Source organism: Rosa chinensis, chromosome 4 (assembly GCF_002994745.2).
Source record: "Rosa chinensis cultivar Old Blush chromosome 4, RchiOBHm-V2, whole genome shotgun sequence".
Taxonomy (NCBI): Eukaryota; Viridiplantae; Streptophyta; class Magnoliopsida; order Rosales; family Rosaceae; genus Rosa; species Rosa chinensis.
The window spans coordinates 32,103,699-32,126,255 of NC_037091.1; the positions used below are offsets into that span (position 1 = coordinate 32,103,699).

Here is a 22,557-nt window from a genome sequence, read left to right on the forward strand (position 1 = left end):
TTTTGGGTTTTCATAAAGGAGTGAAAGCAGTTTAATTTAGGAATTGGGGAACTTTTCAAACTGTGTTAGAGTGAAATATTTATCAAAGATCGATGCTTGCTTCTTGTCAAAAAAAAAAAGATCGATGCTTGCTTTCACGAGTTGGAGTTTTGTGTAAACAATTTGTTGGAATGAAGAATATATATTAATTGATGTGGCGGTTCAAGGTTAACCCAATTCCAGGTCATTTGAACTCGAAACATAAATATGAATCATCAATCTAAGGCTTGTACTAAACTAAATAGATATTTTTACAGTTTTCTAGAAGGGCATAATAGGAAATAAATTTGTCAAAAATTTAGAGAGGTTCATATCTTCATATGCCAAATGTGGAGGTATGAATAGAAGCACCCTAAAAAAAATCTCACACTGAAGTTGCACAAGTAGCTCTTTTTGGTAAAATTAATCGATAAAAGTAATTTTAGGTGCATGTGTTTGGTGGAGTGGTAAAACAATGAGTTTCATTTGAGCGATTATGTGTATGAAGTCATGGGTTCGAGTCACCATAGGGACATGAGTGAAATCCTTTGATCCTCTTTTAAAAAATGGAAAAAGAAAAAAAAAACAATGAGTTTCATTTGAGTGATCATGTGTTCGAGCCCCATCAAGAATGAAGAGGGGTGGGTTAAAAAAAAAAACAATCGATAAAAGTAATTTAGCTTCTTGTGTTTTCATGACTCATCCTAATCTTGACCAATTTCCCCACACTCCCTCTATTTGTCGTAGCAAAAACAATATCTCATTTTTTTTTCCCAAAGCAGCACAAAATCTTTTTTCAGGACAAAAGATCAAAAACAATCTAGAAGATAAAAATTTTACTTGCAATTAAGTTCAATCTAAACAATGTACCAACTCAGATAATGGGACAATTGCCAGCATCAAACCTAAAAATTCTCCCCTATAAAAGCTAAAACAAAACACAAATGAGAATAGAACAAAAAGGATACTGAAACAGTACATACTATCGACTAAATGTGAGCACTAATCATATTTTAAAAGTATTCTCCGCTGCTGGTGACGCATAAAAGACCAAATGATGATTTATGATTGAACAATTGGGGTGCTTGGATTACACAATAACAAGTTTAAATGAAAGAAAATAAAATTTTGGGGAATAAGAAGAGCTCTAATAAACCCCTGCCATCCCTAGGATTCAATCTGCTAAGTGGCGAATAAGAATGTCGAGCTATCTTCCAACCCTGCTGTCCCGGGATTTTGTTGAAGGCTGGTTTAAAATTTACAAGTACAATCAGAAAATTAATTATCTCTCAAAACTGAAAGCTGATTCAAAATTTACAAGTGCAAGAGGTTTTTTTTTTTTTTCAAGTCAATGAATATCAAAATTAATTAAACAGTTAGTAATAAACTCTCAAGGTTTGTGGTCGTTTATAAATACTAATGAGCATGCTGTTTAAAGCAGACCGTCATTGATATTTGCAAAGAAACCACTGAGTTCTTTTTTTAATTGTTAATTTTTATTCTATAAATAAGGGCTGGTGTAGCTGCTCTCAAATCTTAATTAATGAAACTATAGAATATATTTTGGGGGAGGGGGGGGGGGGGGGTGGGGGGGAGGAATTTGGTATAACCGTCTAAGTGATTATTTGATTGATAGAGACAGAATTGCCTTACCTAAGTGCAATAGGCGCATTATTGTACTTAGCACAATGTCTAAACCCCATATTATAATAAGCATTGAGAGTACATCTGGAATGATAGTAAAAGTCTCTACTGAACCATTGTATTCTAACATGCACCAACTAGGAAAGAGTGCTTCACTACTATTCCATTTGCTTTACAGTAAAAGTGACATAACAGAAAGATAAAATTCAAGCAGAGCCATTGTATAATCAATATAGCTTTCCTATATATTATGCTGACGGCTGGGTAAATATCTGCTGACACTTAGATTCATCCTACCACTAGGAGGTTGCAACCATTTGATGAAACAATCTACTCGCCGCCTTACCCTAGACAAGCCACGTTGAGGGCTACCACCGGGACAAAACCCACTTTCTCCTACCAGTAATTCATAGGGACTTATTGAAAATATAAAATAGAAAGAAAGAAAAGTAGGAAAATAACCACAACTCCAGAGAATGAACCCAAGCCCAATCTCACCCAAGACAAACAGGATCTCCCGACAAGCTAGCCGGACGACCCATGACAACAGCTACTTTTTGGCCACCGTCACTGCCACACAACCACCATTTTCAAGAAAATACTCCACCACCAGTGCTCATCCAAACACCACTGTGTAAAGACTAGATCTGGATCCACCAACAATCAAGGCATTGAATGACGGACCTTTAGCCAACAACCTACTTAGATTCGAGTAAAACTCGTTCTTATTTGGCTCAGCCAGCCACCACGTCATACCAATCCCACCCGACAACGATGATTCGACAAAGCGACATCAACCTAAATGACCCATCCACACCAGTAGTGCTTGTTCTTGCCAACAACCTTAGATTAGAGAGCTCCAGATCGAAAATGATTGGAGAAGCTCGATCTCTGACCATCACACCCACTAGCCCGATCGAGAAGAGACCAAGCCACTACAGCCCGTCCAACGACAGAGTCACTTGAACGCGCCGTCAGACGGAAGGGAACGTGTATATGATAGCCTCAAGCACCAGAGGTCGTTGGATTTAGAGAGAGAGGTCTAAGTTAATCCAATCGAGTTTTCTATTATAATCTGAAAAAAAAAAAAAAAAAAAAAAAAAAACATTGAGTTTTAACAAACCTAGAAATTGTGTTATTGAGTTTTAAAGTATAATTACATTTTGTTTTCCAAAAAAAGTTCATTGTGTAGGTTTAGAATGCATAACATTTCATGCTTGGAAACCGGTATTGGTGGATTTTAAGGGCCTAAACTCGAATTTGAGATGTGAACGATAAAAGTAATAAAATTAAAACAACACTAAATACATTTTCAAAAATTGTCAAAAAAAAAAAAAATTTGAAATAAGAAAAATCTATTACAAAGAGAGATAACACCTTGTATTACAAAGAGAGATAATGCCTTGTAAATCTATCTCACTTTAATATTCTATAGTCCTTGTCACGCCCCGAATTTTGAATAAAGGAAATTCAAATCCAAAACACGAGAACAAACACAAGAAAACACACATAGAAATTTTTTCATTTAAACTAAGCAACAAACAAACTGAGCTCACAATGTCAATACCGACTCGTTCTTTAGAGTCACATATTACATTCCGAGAGTTTACAAATTAAACTGAATAACAATTCAATAAGTAAACGCACCCACCACACTCATTACATAGCGGAAGACTTAAAACTAAGAGCACCCTTCCACGTCCAGACCATCAAACGTACACCTCAGCTTTGATAATGATCACTCGATATTCAAACCTGCACAATTAATAAACCCTACACCATAGAATAGTGCACCGGGATTGAACAAAACAAACCCGGTAAGCCTTTCAGCCCGTATGAGTAAACTCAATTAAAGTGACTCACGTCACGCATGCTTATAATTTCTCAATTCATGAGATGAATTAAAGCAACAATATTTAAGTCCACAAAACACAACCAAACATCAAGTTCATATCATATCATATCATGCTCACGTAAGTTAACTCATATCAAAATCAACATGCTTTGACTCTCGACTCATTTTATCTTATTTCCCACAATCTCCAATTATACAAATAACCCCCAATATTTTAAACATTTTGCATCCCCACAATCTATCAGATCACCATTCCTTTGCCTCAACGGCATAACCAGGAAATCATACTCATTTCCCTCAACATAACACGGTTGCCAAAATCATGCCATCCCAACTCATTTTCCAATCACTGCAGATCACAACCCACAACTGTACCCACAATAAGAATTAAGCAAAATCAGTAATCCCTGCATAGAAACTTAGTTCAGGAGATCACATGAAAACAAACAAAAGAATTCATAGTAATCCCTGCATATAATTTAGTTAAGGAGATTACATTAAAACAAATAATACAAACGACAGTAATCCCTGCATATGACTTAGTTCAGGAGATTACATTAAAATCAAACAATAGAAATGAAGAATGAACATAAATAAGGAAGTCAAACAACTCACGTGAATAGCGAGGAAAACCTTCCAACTCAAAGAAAGAAACACACACCATGTTTCCTTAAAAACCAACATTCTTTTCCCAAAAAAAACAACACAAGTCACCCCGTGACAAAATCATAAGAAATGTTAACCTAACAAATCAATATGAAAATCCGGTCCAACCTGGACACGTTGGTAGACAGACTAGAGCTCTAACTGAATATATCGTAACCTGTCACCTCGGCCAAGGTTCAGCCTTACGATATATTGCCTGAGGTCACAACCTGCGACCCCGGATCCTTAGGCCAACATGACCCTTAGATCAAAACACTCAAATGAGTCACACTGGACCCAAAATGTTTTCAAATCGCCAAAAAGGAGAAATCACAACCTGTGACTCCCACATCTTCAAACACTTTTCAAAACAATAGAAATACCATTTCCCACAACATATTATTTCCCGAAAAGTCATACCCCAAAACAATATATGAACTCACTCACAAATATTAGTTGCATCACAACAATTCCACCAATACATATATATTTCTGACATAAGCAAATGCTCGAAATAATAATCCAAATAAAGTCACCATTATTTCTTCACCCAATGCCACACCATCCAATATATATATTCCAAGTAAATATATATATATATATATACACACACACACACACGTAGTCATCCGCTCAGGGATGCCACTAATACCAACTATAGTTTTATAAATTATTCCTCTCGAAAATAATTTTATATCAAAACATTGTTAACTTACCCATGAACCGTTGTCGATCAACTTCATATATTTTAAAACAAATAATTTATTTTGATAAATATGATTTTACATGCTAACAATTAAATCTACTAAATTAAACATAACTAATTTATCGACCGAAACACCGTGAGATTTACTCACCTCCATATCCTGCTGCGTCTTCACACAAAACCAAGATAAGCACCAAATCGTCCAAACTCCACTCACACAATTTCGTCAATCACCTAATCACATCAAGGTCACACTCAATACAACACAAAGCACATAATTCACAAAACACAATTATATGACGATCCAACAGTCGAATCCTCATCCGAGACCATCCAACGTCTTCGGAACACTTCTACCATCACTATATCAAAACTACAAGTCGATCGGACAGCCGAATCCTCACGGATAGAAAACTGATCGAACCGAAAACCCTAAAACTTGGAAAAATTCATAACATGCTCATACGATTTCCAAAAATTACAAACTATATATCGAAATACTCGTATCGACGAGTAGATCGCACTGAGGAGCAGAAACTGCCCCAGAGGTGGCCGGAAGCCGCCGGAAACCACCACCAAACCAAAGTCAAAATTTGACAAAACTTCCAACATGAAAGTTCTTCATCTTTACTCCAATTGAAACTTTCATAACTACACCATAATCAGATTAAGAGCCAAAAAGTAGAATTTTACCTCGCAAGCCGAAGGATTCGAAAAACCCTAGTTTCAAAAACTCCAAAATTCGATCACCACAGATCAAATCGCTGCAAGCCCTCTTGGGTGTAGCTTCTACTTCCTCTGGGCTAGAAAAGCCCTCAAAGAACTCGAGCTATAGTGGCTGGAGCTGGGAGAACCAAGGCCAGCGATTTAAGGCGATTTGCAACTCCACCGTGTAACTTCTCGGCCTTGTAGCGTCGTCTACGGTGCTTCCCACGACGAATCACCACCACAGACGTGTAGAGCGGAATGAAAAGAGCAGGATTCCCTTTGGAATCGCGCTGATTGGTGGCCGGACGGTGAAGAAATCGCCGCGAAGGGAGAGGGCGAAATGGGCTCGGGAGAGAGGAGAGAGAAAAACTTTCCAAAAACAGAAATTCTGATATTTTCGGATTTTTTTCCTATTTAACCAAAATGGAAACTTTTTCCAATGGCCATAACTTCTTCATACGAACTCTGATTTTCGCGTTCCGCATATCCACGAACTCGTAACGACGCGCTCTACAACTTTCTGAAGGAAGATTTCTGAGAATCCCAACGTATAAAAAGTCAACCTTTGTGAACCCCCTAAAACGTGCACTTCGAATAATTATTCGTCCGAAAATAAATCCACTCCACCCTCGAACCACGAAATCGTACAAACGAACACTTTATTAATCCCAAGAAACATTTAGGAATTAATTACAATTTCCGGGGTATAACAATCATTTTCGAGTCTCACAATTGAACACGTCATCTCGTTTAGTCCTTTCGAAAGGTGTCACATCTGAACAAAAGTCATAGGGGTGAACTTACGCTAGTAGGGCCAAACTTTTAAAGTCATTTCTATCTACATGTCACAATCAATTATCAAACAATTCTTAAAAAAATAAATTATAGAATCAATGAATGTCAAATAAGCTCCACTTAATTACCCGTTAGCCAATATGTCAATACAAGGGAGTTTACCCGTCTCGTACTGTGTATTTTACCAACCAGTCGGGGTGACTCTAGATGTTTAACCTTGATTACCAAGATCGAACAACTCTATTAGCCCACATGAAATTTAGCCCATACGAGTTAAGCTCAACTACACGAAAGAACTCATTTCCCTTAATCCATCAGGATATCAATATTTCATATATCCTTCCAAACTTATTTCATAGTCTATATATATAATCTTGACTTCTTGAGCTAGCAATAAATCGTATTTGCCAAACCAAACACTAGATGCCAGTACTAATGATCGAGCATATCATCATATACTCTCAAGTCTAGCCTTTCAAAAGCATATATAGCCAGTCCATTTATATAGTAACCCCAAAACCAATTTAGAGCCAAAAGGGAATGAATTCCAAATATATGACGGGGCTCCCGAAAAGTAAGAGCGAAACTGAAACCTAAACCTAGGTTTCGTGAGCAATGCGGCGGCGCTTCTTGGCTTCGATCTGCAATAGGGTCAAAGTGATAGAAGACCGGTGAAGGAAGCTAATGTGATTTTGAAGGATCAACAAAGAAGAGGAGGTATGTATGAGATGGATCTACCTAACACTCAAATGAAAATTGAGTTGAAGAGGATTAAGGCCAACATGAATAAGAAGCTAGACTTGATTCTTAATGCTCAAGGAAACCTGGAGCAACTCCAACCTATGTCAAGCAAGACGGTTGAGCAAGTTTTCTTAATTTGTGAGAGTGATCAACATGAGACAATGCTTTGTCAAGAGGAGGTGCACTCCAAGTTGATATGGAGCAATGCAACCAAGTTGGTTTCCAACCAAGGCCAAGAAATGATCCATATAGTAACACTTACAATCCAGATGGAGAAACCACCCTAACTTTGGGTGGGGATCGGAGGCAATCAAATCCGAGAACAAGGGTTGGGCAATCGTGATCAAGGCCAAGGTCTTCAAAGGCCTAGTGGTGGCTATCAAGGGCAAGCTCCTCTAATTACAACAATCAAGGAGCCAACAATCAATACCAAAGGGCACCTTATCAACCTCCACCTCAAGCACAACCTATAGTGCCACCTCAAGAGTCATTGAAGAAGCCTAGTGTTAAGACATGTTAATGAGTTTTTTTGTAGAGAACAAGGGTACTCAAGCAAAGCAAGATGAGAAGATCAATTTCCTTCACCAAAGTATGAGCAAGCTTGAGATACAAATGGGGCAACTAGCCCAAGAGTTAAGCCAAAGGAAGCAAGGTGTGTTTCCAAGCCAAGTGGAGAATAACCCAAGGCATGAAGCTAAGTCCATTACTACTTTAAGAAGTGGGAGGCAAGTTGAAAATAATGTGAACATGCCTACCAATGAGGAAGTTGTGATTCCAAGGGAGCCACCTGGTTTTGAAAAGAGAGAAAAGGGCAAGGCAAGAGAGTTGTCACATGAAGAAGTCATCTTAGGTTTTAATAATGGTGAAGAAGAATGTTTAAATGAGAAGATGAATGACTTTGACAAACCTTTGGGTTTGAGAGTAGCTTTGGAAGAACAAGAAGTGCAAGAGGAAGCCTTGAAGAACAAACATAATACCAATGCCGGAACTCATGACAAAGAAGGCTCTACTTCAACTGAGTTATCACTTTCAATCCTCCTTTGAAGATAGTTCAAGAGAAAGAAGTTTCCCCTCCTTATCCTCAATTTCAAAGGAAAGAGGCATTGAAGCAAAAGAATGAGAAGGTGAAGAAGGATTTTCTTGACTTATTTAGGAAGGTGGAGATTAACATCCATCTTTTGGATGCAATCAAAACCATTCCTACATATGCCAAGTTTCTCAAAGAGCTATGTACCCACAAGAGGAAGTTTGAGAAGGATGAGAAAGTGTGTTTAAGTGAAGAAGTTAGTGTGGTTTTGCAAAGGAAACTTCCACCAAAGTTAAAAGATCCGGGTTCATTCACCGTTCCATGCAAGATAGGTAAAACTTTCTTTGATAAAGCTGTAGATACCTCTACTAGCAAGACTAGTTTGCTATCTCACCAAGCATAAGTAACACGTTCTTTGGGACACCCACAAGCCATGGTGAGGCCCAACTGCTACTTGCATCTTGAAGCCCTATGTTCAAGCTACGCTACGGTATCCGAAAGTCACAAATCCGTCGCCGGGAAGCCACCTTTCCGGCCTTGCCAAGTTGCCTCCACAATATGCTTTTCTAGACTAGAATAGTAACTTTGAGTCCCATATCTAAGAAAATGTAAATGAGGGAGCCTCATTCCCCTATAAAAGGAGACTCCTTCCCACTTACTCCACATCCCATTACATCTTTTGTAATCCCCTTGGGCCGCAAGGCTCAACACACTAGTGTAACATTCAAGTGGACGTAGTTTCCTGCTAAGGCGGGAGATGAACCACTATACATCTCGTGTCACTCTCTCTCTCTCTCTCTCTCTCATTCTTTATGCTAACTAGAGACCCCCGTGGAATCTAACGTTAACATTGGCGCCTTCTGTGGGAAGCCAACACAAAAGCTTCATCACTTACCATTGAGTTAAGTCATCTTAACGAAGCTCAAAAGAGTTATTTCTTCTCTTCTTTGAGTTATAAAAATTGCTCATTGCCATTTTTTTTTTCTTTCTTCTTTGAATAATTATATAAACCACTAGCAAGCATTGCACCCAGCCCCATCCTTGGCGGTAACAAAATTTTTCAACATAAATTTTTCCCAGTTCTTGCTAAGTTGCAAGTTTCAAGTTAAAGAAAAGTCAACGCTACACCCACTCATAACTTGAGCCGGTCAGCGCCCTTGGGACTGATCAATTTCGGTCAACGCCGAACAAACGAGGTCAACAAATAGTCAACGCCAACTAAAGGCTAGTCAACGCTGCACTACCAAATAAAAAAAAATTGCCAATTTACTCTTGGCACCCACAAGACTCCTTTGGACACTCTACTTTCTTCTTTCGATCGATCATCAACACCAACAGTGAGGCCTTGTCCGCTGGGCACCACCACCGGCGACAACACCAACCAGCAACACCGCTGACCATCTCCAACCATCAATCGCAGCTCGTTGAGGTGGCAGCAAGGCTAGCCACCACCAACTCCAGTCAGCGGCACTTTTTCCGCTCAACTCTATCAGCGGAGAAGCCTCCAGTCAAACCAGCACTCTTCAATCAACATCAACGGTAAACCGTACACCGCTAAGTTCCACATCACCATGGACGCTCCAGCGCCGACAGTTTCCGCTGAACGCTTCTGCCATGATCTTCCGCTAAGCCACCTCCGCCGGCAAAAGCTCCGCTGCCCCACGCATCCGCCGAGCTTTCCCGCTGTGCTTAACCGCTGGGCAACCCCCGCTGACATCCTCCTCCGCTGGGCTTCACAGTTGGGTGGTCTCCGCCGAGCGCCGAGCTCCGCTCCGCCAGACTATCTCCGCTACCCTGCATCCGCCGGCCATGGACAAGCTCTGCTGACCAAATCGAGCTCCGCTCCGCCGGGATCCATCACTGAGATCCTCCGCTAAACTTCAACACTGGGTTTCACCCTTTACCGCTAACCGAGGTTCACTACTGCGCTCCACCGAGCATCACCACTGGTCAAACTCCATCACCACCGCCCAACTTCCTCCACTGGCACCATCTCCGCTCGATCAGCGACAACCCAGTCCGCCAGGAGCCACCGCTGCCCCTCCAGGAGCCACTTCTCAGCTCTCCTCCTCTAGCTGAGCTCCGCTCGGCCTAACTTCTGCTCCGCTGAGCTGCTCTACCGCCGAGTTTTCTCCGCTGAGATTTCTCCTCCAATGGGCATCAGCGCCGAGCTTCACTACCGCTGGATACTTATTGCCTTGCAAAAACAGAAAAACAGGGGATCTGCTACCTCAAATCTGGTTTGCTGTTGCAATTTGGAACAGCCGCCAATTCGATCCCTCTCAGAGCCCGCCCCGCGTGTCTGCTCAAGCACCTAATCTCATCGGACTTCATTCATAGCCAAACTGAAAAATAGCGAGATAAGTCTTAATCTCTCCTTATCTGATGCGAATACCATGTGCCTAGCAGAGGCGTGGCCAGTAGCCACTTATAATTTATCAGTATCTCCCAAACACGATATCATAATATATTGCATGCATGTGACAGACCTGTTTGTCGGTTTCAATTGTATGCATGCCTTGCTAGGCTCTGATCCAATGCCATGTATTAGAAACATTATACACGTGGCTATGTGTGCACAGATGGAACACACGACTTAGCTGCTTTAAACATATTCTTTATACATAACCCACTGCACAACTAGGGCGTATGGTCATTATCATGAATCCAAGGTACTATATGGCAGCTCATAAATTATGTTTAGCACTTGTCAGTGTACCATCTTATTATAAATTACACTACAAGATGTCAGGATGTCAGGATGTCATTGTCAATTTGAAATTTTAAGACAGACATGTGCATGAACATTTAATGGATTACTTGTTGCCATGCAATACTTGTAATCATCTTTATCTCATGCATCCATGCCATGACAAAGTCCTCTCACATACCATGACACACTTTACTGCTTTGTATGTGCACATGCTACACGTGTCGATGCCCTACACATAAGACAAGCCATACATGATCACAAACTTCTATCGGCTACCTGCATATATAATCACAAAATATAGCAGGCTTCTATCACTTGTCAAAGCATGCTAGCTCGATTAAAAGCCTATGTTCCTGTGGCAACTTGAGAACACATCATTAATATACCTCCTTTACTTAGATCTTCTTCTTATTTGGAATTTGCACAAAAACAAATTCTTTTTATTTAGTCAACTAAATCATGTGAATAAATAGCTAATCACCTATTTTTGTTTTGACTTCGGAGGAAATCAATGAAAAACATTCATATGTAAACAAGGCCAAAACAAACTATTTGCGATCATTCGCCGATCACATGGAGTGTCATGCTTGGACAACTTCAACATGATTTGGGTACCTATGCAAATGTCAACTCCAACTCGCTCCAAATCGGCATAAGATAAGTAACTTTATCTCACTACACGCTCTTTCAATTAGAGCTATTGTCATGCCTTGTCATGCTTATAAATAACTTTTAGAGCATGCTTATAACATATGTTACATATTTTTAGTAGCACACCTACTATGCACACATCCTAGTGCCATGACTATACATGTCTCCATGACCCTTAAGCATACCTACAAAATGTTATTAGCATCCACATCACAAGTACATGCTATACACATATGTCATGCTACTACTTAATTGCAACTCAATTAAATAAATATGGGTCACTCAAACAAAATTTTAGTACTTGCTCTATTTGTTTGTCATGTTTCATTACAAGTACAAACTTTACTAGTCTGTGGTCACCGCCAAGCGGTAGGGCAATGACTCATAATGACAATGACCGCTACGCGGCATTGCAGTCAAGTTTCTCCTCCGAGAAATAGTAGAGGGACTAGTTAACACAGCCCACGGCAGCCATTGATCCGGCAGTTAACCCCGACGCTTGGGTACCAAAGATTGGGATCGCTACCCAACACCCTCTGCTCCGTGCAGCTCCCCCTCAACAAACAATTTACCGACCATCTGGAGGTCCGTCATGGCTGGGGAGTGGGGGACTCCCTGGCGGGCCTAGCAGGGGCCCACCCGAAAGGGCAAAAGCGTTCGCTCCGACCAATTCTAGATGGACGACGCACTCGCACTAATTATGCTTGATATACAGCACAAAGCTACGCTTTGGTATCAACCCGTGAGAACACCCTCCTTGACTGGGGACTTCGGGGACTTGTACATACAGCCCAGCATAATTAGCAACGGTCACGCTCATACCTCAGGGCATCACCTTCGAGCTACCGTTAAAGCCTCAGCGGCATCCACGAGCTCTCACGCTCTCGCCGCAGCGGTACCGCCTACATGTCATGCTCTCGGCTCAGCGGCATCCTCGAGCTCTCACGCTCTCACCGCAGCGGTATCGCCGAGATGTCATGCTCTCGGCTCAGTGGCATCCTCGACCTTTCGCGCTTGTGCCTCAACGGCACCGCCGACTTTCGCCCTTGTGCCTTCGCGGCACCCTTGAGCTTCCGCTCACGAGCTTACCACTCACGCCTTCGCGGCACCCTTGAGCTTCAGCTCACGAGCTTACCGCTCACGCCTTCTCGGCAACCCTTGAGCTTCCGCTCACGCCTTCCCGGCAACCCTTGAGCTTCCTCTCACGCCTTCCCGGCAACCCTTAAGCTTCCGCTCATGCCTTCCTGGCACCCTTGAGATTCCGCTCATGCCTTCCCGGCAACCCGAGCTTCCGCTCATGCCTTCCCGGCACCCCCGAGCTTCCGCTCATGCCTTCCCGGCATCCCCGAGCTTACCGCTCATGCCTTCCCAGCAACCCTTGAGCTTCCGCTCATGCCTTCCCAGCAACCCTGGAGCTTTCGCTCACCCCTTCCCGGCTCCCCACGAGTTTCTCGCTCACTAGCTTTCCGCTCATGCCTTCCCGGCAATCCTCGAGCTTTACACTCATGTCTACTCGACACACCACACGTTAATGGAACATTGAATTTTTCTACCATTTGTCGTTTACTGACCTCGACAAATCAAATTCTTTTCGCGTTCCATTAATACTAGCGAAAACCAAACAGACACAACCGTACGCGCGGTCATCGTTCATGAGTTACAAACGCTTACCTTCGCACCGCTCATGCAACTTACACTTATCATATGCAATCCATATGCTCACACGACCATACGCGCTCTCGAATTTGTAAGTCATGAGCGATCGTACTCGGCCCCATTCGCTTGTATACATCAACATGTATCACGCACCCCGTACGTTCATATATGCCAACGCATATCGGTGCAACTCACGTTTGTTGCCCAATGCAACGAGCATCCTACATATGCCTGTTTTTTGTCTTTGTTTTGCAGGTTAACAAGTCCCTTCTTGCTTACGGAGTTCGGGGACTTGTAGGGGCTCCGTGCCGCCCGGTTACTTATGCTTGATGACTTCATGATTATAACTCCCCAACCAAGAAGCTCCTCTTACTTGGGGACTTCGGGGACTTTTAGATACCTTTACTAGCAAGACTAGTTTGCTATCTCACCAAGCATAAGTAACACGTTCTTTGGACACCCACAAGCCATGGTGAGGCCCAACCGCTACTTGCATCTTGAAGCCCTATGTTCAAGCTACGCTACGGTATCCGGAAGTCACAAATCCGTCGCCGGGAAGCCACCTTTCCGGCCTTGCCAAGTTGCCTCCATAATATGCTTTTCTAGACTAGAATAGTAACTTTGAGTCCCATATCTAAGAAAATGTAAATGAGGGAGCCTCCTTCCCCTATAAAAGGAGACTCCTTCCCACTTACTCCACATCCCATTACATCTTTTGTAATCCCCTTGGGCCGCAAGGCTCAACACACTAGTGTAACATTCAAGTGGACGTAGTTTCCTGCTAAGGCGGGAGATGAACCACTATACATCTCGTGTCACTCTCTCTCTCTCTCTCTCTCTCTCTCATTCTTTATGCTAACTAGAGACCCCCGTGGAATCTAACGTTAACAAAAGCTTTGATGGATTTGGGTGGTAGCATCAACTTGATGCCTTATAGTATCTATGAGTCTCTTGGAATTGGTGAAATCCGGTCCATTGCTATCTCTTTGCAAATGGCGGATAGGAGTATTGTTTACCTAAGGCGGGTTGTGGAAGATGTTCTTGTGAAGGTAGAAGACTTGATCCTACCAGCGGATTTCATCATTCTAGACATGGAAGAGGCTCCTTTTCATGAAAAGGAGTTTCCTATCATCCTTGGGAGAGCATTTATGGCAACCGCTGGTACTAAGATTGATGTCAAGGAGGGCTTGATGACTATGATCATTCATGATACTACCATTGCTTTAAGAAACTTTGATGCAATGAGTAAGCCATCAAATGCCTATGATTGTTTCCGGATTGATGTTTTGGATGGTATTGACAAGATGGTGGAGAAAACTTTCATTGAAAATGCATCTCAAGATCCATTGGAGACATGTTTGCATCATAAAGGTATAGAGTTCATTGAGGAGGCAACCAAAGAAGCCAAGCTTACGCTTGAAGCCTTAAGGCCTTGCACTCTACATTTGCAACCAAAGATTGAGATACCTCTTACTAACTCTACCCCTTTACTTCCATCAATTAAGTGTCCTCCTACTCTTGACATGAAACCACTTCCTTCTCATTTAAAGTATGCATTTATTGGTGAAAACCGCAAGTTGCCTGTAATTATCTCTTCACAATTGAGTGGTTTGCAAGTACAAAAGCTACTTAGGGTGTTGGATGATCACAAGGAGGCCATTGGTTGGACTATTGCCGATATCAAAGGCATAAGTCCAAGTATGTGCATGCATAAGATCCTCCTTGAAGATGATATGAAGCCTAGGAGTGATCCACAAAGGAGGCTTAATCCTCCAATGCAAGAAGTAGTAGTAAGGAAGGAAGTAATGAATTACTTGATGTTGGTGTCATCTATCCCATTTTCGATTCAAAGTGGGTGTCACCGGTTCAAGTGGTTCCCAAGAAGAGTGGCATGACGGTTGTGGCCAATGATAAGGGAGAGCTTGTCCCTCAAAGAGTATCAAATGGGTGGAGAGTGTGCATAGACTATCGGAAGCTCAACAATGCCACAAGGAAGGATCACTTTCCATTGCCATTCATTGATTAAATGCTAGAGAGACTTGCCAGCCACAAATATTATTGCTTTCTTGATGGGTATAGTGGCTACAATCAAATCCCCATTTCTCTGGAAGACCAAGACAAGACCACCTTCATTTGTCCATATGTCACCTTTGCCTATAGAAGAATGCCATTCGGTTTGTGCAATGCACCGACAACTTTTCAAAGGTGCATGATTTCCATTTTTAGTGATATGGTGGAGAGATTCATTGAAGTATTCATGGATGACTTTAGTGTCTTTGGGATTCATTTGATCAATGCCTACACGATTTGGCAAGTGTGCTTCAAAGATGTGAAGATTGCAACCTAGTCTTGAATTAGGAGAAGTGCCACTTCATGGTGAATGAAGGAATTGTTCTTGGGCATGTGGTGAGTTCAAGAGGAATGGAAGTTGACAAGGCCAAGGTGGAGCTCATTTCCAAGTTACCACCTCCACATAATGTCAAAGCAATTAGAAGCTGTCTTGGACATGTCGGTTTCTATAGAAGGTACATGAAAGATTTCTCTAAGATTTCTAAGCCCCTTTGTGATTTGATAGCCAAGGATGCTCCTTTTGTGTTTGATGAACATTGCTTGAAAGCATTTGAGACAATCAAGGTGATGCTCACTCAAGCTCCTATCATGATTGCACCGGATTGGTCTCTTCCTTTTGAATTAATGTGTGATGCTTCGGATTATGTTATGGGAGCGGTTTTAGCTCAAAAGAAGGACAAGGTAATTCATGATATTTACTATGCTAGTGGTACCTTGAATAATGCACAAATTAATTATACTACAACGGAGAAAGAACTTCTTGCAATTATCTTTGAGAAGTTTAGAAGCTATTTGCTTAGTACCAAAGTAGTTGTGCACATGGATCATAGTGCCTTGAAGTATCTTTTGTCAAAGAAGGAGGCTAAGCCAAGATTGATAAGATGGATTTGATTGTTGCAAGAGTTTGATATTGAGATCAAAGACAAACCGGGGAAAGAAAACCAAGTGGCGGATCATTTGTCAAGATTGGTTGAAGGAGGTGACGACTCTTCCATTCCTTTGAAGGACACTTTTCCGGATGAGCAATTGTTTAACATCAATGTTAAGGAGCTCCCATGGTTTGCTAATTTGATGAACTACCATGCAAGTGAAGGGAAGTACATTCCAAGTGCGCTTGATTACCAAGGAAGGAAGCGATTCCTCAAAGAAGCACGCCATTATTTGTGAGATGCCCCATATTTGTTCAAGTTTGGCAAGGATCAAATGTTGAGAAGATGCATAGCTCAAGAGGAGGTTCCTCGTATCATTTCCCATTGCCATACACTTGCTTGTAGAGGTCATTTTGGAGGGAAGAAAACGGCATTCAAGGTATTAAGTTGTGGTTTTTATTGGCCTACTCTTCACAAATGCATATGCCTATGTTAGTACTTGTGATCGATGCCAAAGAAGTGGTAACATTGCTTCAAGGAATCAAATGCCCCTCACCAAAATCATGGAAGTGGAATTTTTGATTGTTGGGGTATTGACTTCATGGGACCATTCCCAAGTTCTTATGGCAATCAATACATCCTTGTTGGAGTTGACTATGTTTCTAAGTAGGTAGAAGCAATTGCAAGTGCCAAGAATGATCACAATGTTGTGCTCAAGTTCCTCAAGGAGAATATTTTTCAAATGTATGGCACTCCAAGAGCCATCATAATTGATAGAGGATCCCACTTCCACAACAAGCACTTTGAAGCTCTATGCAAGAAGTATGACATCAAGCACAAGGTTGGCACTCCCTACCATCCACAAACAAGTGGTTGAGTTGAAATCTCAAATCGAGAGATCAAGAGCATTCTAGAGAAGGTTGTGGGGATTACAAGGAAAGATTGGAGATGCACTTTGGGCATACCGGACCACCTACAAGACTCCACTTGGCATGTCACCTTATCGGTTGGTTTATGGAAAAGCATGTCATTTGCTGGTGGAATTGGAGCATAAAGCATATTGGGCTATCAAGAAGTTCAATTTTGATCTTGCTAAGATGGGAGAGAAGAGGAAGCTTTATCTATGTGAGCTTGACAAAATTAGAATGGAGGCATATGAGAATGCCAAGCTATACAAGGAGAGAACCAAGCCTATCATGACAAGAAGTTGATAAAGAAGACATTTGAGGAAGGGCAACTTGTTCTCCTCTATAACTCAAGGCTCAAACTCTTTCCGGGAAAGCTTAGATCAAGGTGGTATGGTCCCTTTGAAGTTGTGCAAGTTTTTCCCCATGGTGCCATTGAGATCAAGAACCCAAGTAATGGTAGCACATTCAAGGTTAATGGCCACCGATTGAAGCCTTACTTGCTAGCTAGCTTGGGAGTTGAAGAGGAGGTCTTGTACTTCATTGATGCTCCTCTTGTTCCTCTTCATTGATTTGGAGAATCAACGGACTGGCAAGATGTCCTTAAAGCAAAGCCCTACTTGGAGGTAGCCATGCTTATGATGCAAGTGAAGGATGATGAGTTCCCTTGAAGCCACCTTTTTGAAATAGCGTCACCAAATTTGAAAGCATTGGATTGTAAGGCTTTCATGCCTTGTTATGGGTGATTGTTGGTGACTTTTGGAGCACTTGTGGTCTACAAGGGGGAGCAAATTCTAAACTTCTTTTGCATTAAATTTCTTATTTCTTACTTAGTTATTAGTTTGTTTGTATTCTTTGTGTGTAAATGTGTGTTAGCTCGTCTTCGTCTTCTCCATGATTAGACTTTTTTATTGAAATTGCTTTCAAGAAAATACTTTGTAACATTGGGGACAATGTTAAGTTCAAGTGTGGGGGGGGAATGTGTATTAGTGTTTAATATTGTGTGCTAGTGTTTAATATTCAAAAAAAAAAAAAATTAGTCTTTTCTTTTGTAGTACTTTATATGTTTCTTTTAGGTTTCCTCCAACACCAATGATGAACTTGAGCTTAATACAAATATGGGCTAGAAAGCATGGTTGGGTCTCATGAACTTTATTTTTCAAAATAAATCATTATGGATCAAGTGTTTGATTTCATTTTTATCCATATTTGTCATATCAATATTGTCACGCCCCGAATTTTGAATAAAGAAAATTCAAATCCGAAACGCACGAACAAACACAAGAAAACACACATAGAAAATTTTTCATTTAAACTAAGCAACAAACAAACTGAGCTCACAATGTCAATACCGACTCGTTCTTTACAGTCACATATTACATTACAGATAGTTTACAAATCAAACTGAATGACAATTCAATAAGTAAACACACCCACTACAACTCACTACCCAGCGGAAGACTTAAAACTAAGAGCACTCCTCCACGTCCACGCCATCAAACATACACCTCAGCTTTGATAATGATCACTCGATATTCAAACCTGCACAATAAACCCTACACCATAGAATAGTGCACCGGGATTGAACAAAACAAACCCGGTAAGCCTTTCAGCCCGTATGAGTAGACTCAATTAAAGTGACTCACGTCACGCATGCTTATAATTTCTCAACTCGTGAGATGAATTAAAACAACAATATTTAAATCCTCAAAATACAACCAAACATCAAGTTCCTATCATATCATATCATGCTCATTTCCCTCAACATAACGCGGTTGCCAGAATCATGCCATCCCAATTCATTTTCCAATCACTACAGATCACAACCCATAACTGTACCCACAATAAGAATTAAGCAAAATCTATAATCCCTGCATAGAAACTTAGTTCAGGAGATTACATGAAAACAAACAAAAGAATTCATAGTAATCCCTGCATATAACTTAGTTTAGGAGATTACTTAAAAATCAAACAAAGAAATCATAGTAATCCCTGCATATAACTTAGTTCAGGAGATTACTTAAAAATCAAATCCCTCTTCAGACAACAAAAGAAAGCAAACAGTCAAAACTCTCTTTTAAAAACATGTACTCTTGAGTGCCATAACACAAAGTTATCCCCCAAGAAGTACAACTGCAGACAGACAGTCAAAACACTCTTTTAAAAATATGTACTCTTGAGTGCCATAACACAAAGTTATCCCCCAAGAAGTACAATTGCAGACAGACTAGAGCTCTAACTGTATCGTAACCTGCCACCTTGGCCAAGGTGCAAGCATCCGATATCATTACACCCAGGTTTACCACTGTAACCTTCGGACTTCAGACCTTTCGGCCCTCAGAACAAAACCCAGGTTACCCCTGTAACCTTCCGACTCACAATTGTCACATCACAACTCCAAATCACTCTTTCAACAATATAAATCATCAAAAGTCAATAAATCACAATGCCACACCATCCAGATATATATTCCACATAAATATATATATAGACACACACACACACACACACGTAGTCATTCACGCAGGAATGACTACTAATACCAACAAGAGTCATTTACCAATAAGGTAAAAACTATCGGTCAAAATACCATGAGCAGAGTCAATTCTAGTCTGCACCATGCGGACAGGTAATCAATATGACGCGTCAAAATAAACATTAAAAATCTAAATAATTACAAGATTGCCATTACTTCTTCAAATGGTTTTAAACACTGGGAATTCCCGAATTCATAATGCATCTACACACAATTCTCTATAACAGTAGACATAAGAAATAAGATCTTATTCAAATTAACCATTCAAACCATTCTAATCGATAACAATACTATATCCCAGTATTTTGCCCACCAATAGCAATTGGCCAAAAGCATTTCATTTGAAATTTTATTATTCTACAATTACTTCTCAACTACATTCGGACCAACACACAGTCTACAACCACAAGTACCTCTTCTGTATTATGGTAGCTTGGTCTAACGACCTTTTGATGCTTTTTAGCGAAGCAATTATTACAAATCACTCATAAATCTAACTCAAAATGATCCAAATCTGAGAACTTTGAGCATCTCAGCAGCTATGCTTCATCACTCTAAACTTCTTTTCTAGTAAGTTTCTACATGTTACTGATCCTCATTAATAAATAGTCACATAACTAAAGCGGAAAGGCCTGCAAAAAACATAATAAGGGAATTGTTAGTGATAGCAAACTAATGCTCTTGACATTGATTAGCAAATAATGCTACTTGGATTAATAGCAAACTAATGCTATTGAGGCTCAATAGCAAACTAATATTGCTACTGAGGCTCAATAACAAATAATACTACTGAGGCTCAATAGAAAATAATACTAATGAGATTTAATAGCAATAATGTATGAAAATCAATAGAAATTTATTCAAAGACCCAATAATTGAAAGCAAATTCATAGTTGTGTCTTTTTTTATTTGGAGAGTGAAATTGACACTCTTTTTTTGCAAACCACATCCCCCCCCCCCCCCCCCGAAAAAAAAACCACAACCCCTGTTTCTTTTGCATGAGTGTTTTTGCATTGCACATGTCCACAACAACAAAATCACGCATCTGTGATAACAAATACTCCAAACAATGCTCTTGATAGTAATTAGCAAATAATGCAAACAATGCTCTTGATAGTAATTAGCAAATAATGCTACTGATATTCAATACAAATAATGCTACTGAGCTTCAATAACAAACAATGATATATGAATCAATAAGCAATTTACTTTCTCAAAACACAAGAACTCAAGTATTTTCTCAAAACAATTTACTTTTGTTTTTGTTTTCCACAACCATAAGAATCACACAATTGCTCCGATGAGGTCAGAACAAGTATGATAGGGTTACAGTTAGAGAAATAACATATGATGCTATTGAAAGTCAGTGGCAAATATATAATGCTATTGGCAATAACAAGAAAAACGCGTGATTCATTAAGTGAAAGAAGCTAACCGAATGGTTAGAGACATATCGGTCAGCAACAAATAAAGGTATTGTCACTTTACTACCAATAGTAAGTACGTAGAAACTAGAAAGTTTGTCACTAATGGTCAATACCAAAGTGGATAATGTTACTGATTATGAATCTCAAATTGGATAGTGCTACTGAATGTCAATAACAAATATGATATTGTTTATGAGACTGATTAAATAGCAAATAAAACATTGTTACTGAGGATCAATAGCAAATTCAAATATTGTTATAAGAGCATATATGATGTGACTGTTGATGGTCAACAACAGATACCATATTCTTGCTGACAAAGATAATAAAGAGAATGTAATTTTACAAACCCAAAAGTTGAGAACAAAGAGCATTACAAAACTCGATATACTATGTTCAGTAATAATAAGAATCAATCCCTTAAGAATAGAGAATACATCATACAAAAATAACAAATGTCTTGCTCACAGTACAGCAACATCAAAATAGACTACATGTATTGCGTTGGTTTTTAGTGTAAGCATCCAAGTTGTCGAGCATAAGAAAGGCAATAAGGATAGCCTTCTCTCACCAAAACATAAGGCCTCTAGATCTTTTCAACTTCCAAATTTCACAACTTTCTCATCATCCCCATATATAAAATTGATACAATGGGTTTTGATAATACCATGGACAAAATCACAAGCCAATTTAGATAAGAAAAAAATGCAAAAGTCTACATGCAGAACAACCATGAGGAACTTCGTCGAAATGAAATTGAGATATTCAAAATACATAAACACATACATCAAATGATTTTGTCAACCAACTGAGGACTTGGCCTAAAATGGTCTCGATCTAAATATGGATCTCAATCTAGATCTCGATTTGAATCTCTGTCTTGCCCTCATAGTCTACTTTTATATAGGAAGGGATATTTCTGTCAATAACCATCTAATAAAACAATAAAAAATAGAAAGAAAATTGCCGCATGGGCTCCCTGGGTTAACCGCATGGGAAATACAATTCTTGGGCTCGCGCAAGGGAAAAAGTTACCTGATTTTGTAGTTTGTGGTAATTTGCTTTACCAACTATAGTTTTACAAAGTAACTACTCGAAATATCATTTTATATCAAAACATTGTTTTAACTTACCCATGAACCGTTGTCGATCAAGTTCATATATTTTAAAACAAATAATTTATTTTGATAAATATGATTTTGCATGCTAACAATTAAATCTACTAAATTAAATATAACTAATTTATCGACCGAAACACCGTGAGATTTACTCACCTCCAAATCCTGCTGCGTCTTCACACAAACCAAGACAAGCACGAAATCATCCATACTCCGCTCACACAATTCCGTCAATCACCTAATCACATCAAGGCCACACTCAATACAACACGTACACAGCACACAATTCACAAAACACAATTATACGACGATCCAACAGTCAGATCCTCATCCAAGACCATCCAATGTCTTCAGAACACTTCTACAATCAACAAATCAAAACTACAAGTCGATTGGATGGCCAAATCCTCACGGATCGAACATCGATCGAACTGAAAACCCTAAACTTTGAAAATTCATAATATGCTCATACG

At 40.1% G+C, this 22,557-nt stretch overlaps 1 protein-coding gene across 1 annotated transcript; it reads left to right on the forward strand.

Moving 5' to 3' along the window:
* The first annotated feature begins 15,532 nt into the window (after window positions 1–15,532).
* Window positions 15,533–17,309, forward strand: LOC112199125. Its single transcript, XM_024340178.1, has 4 exons — window positions 15,533–15,910; window positions 16,133–16,378; window positions 16,769–16,939; window positions 17,013–17,309. Exons 1-4 carry the CDS (start codon window positions 15,533–15,535, stop codon window positions 17,307–17,309), a joined length of 1,092 nt encoding a protein of 363 aa, XP_024195946.1.
* Window positions 17,310–22,557: the final 5,248 nt, after the last annotated feature.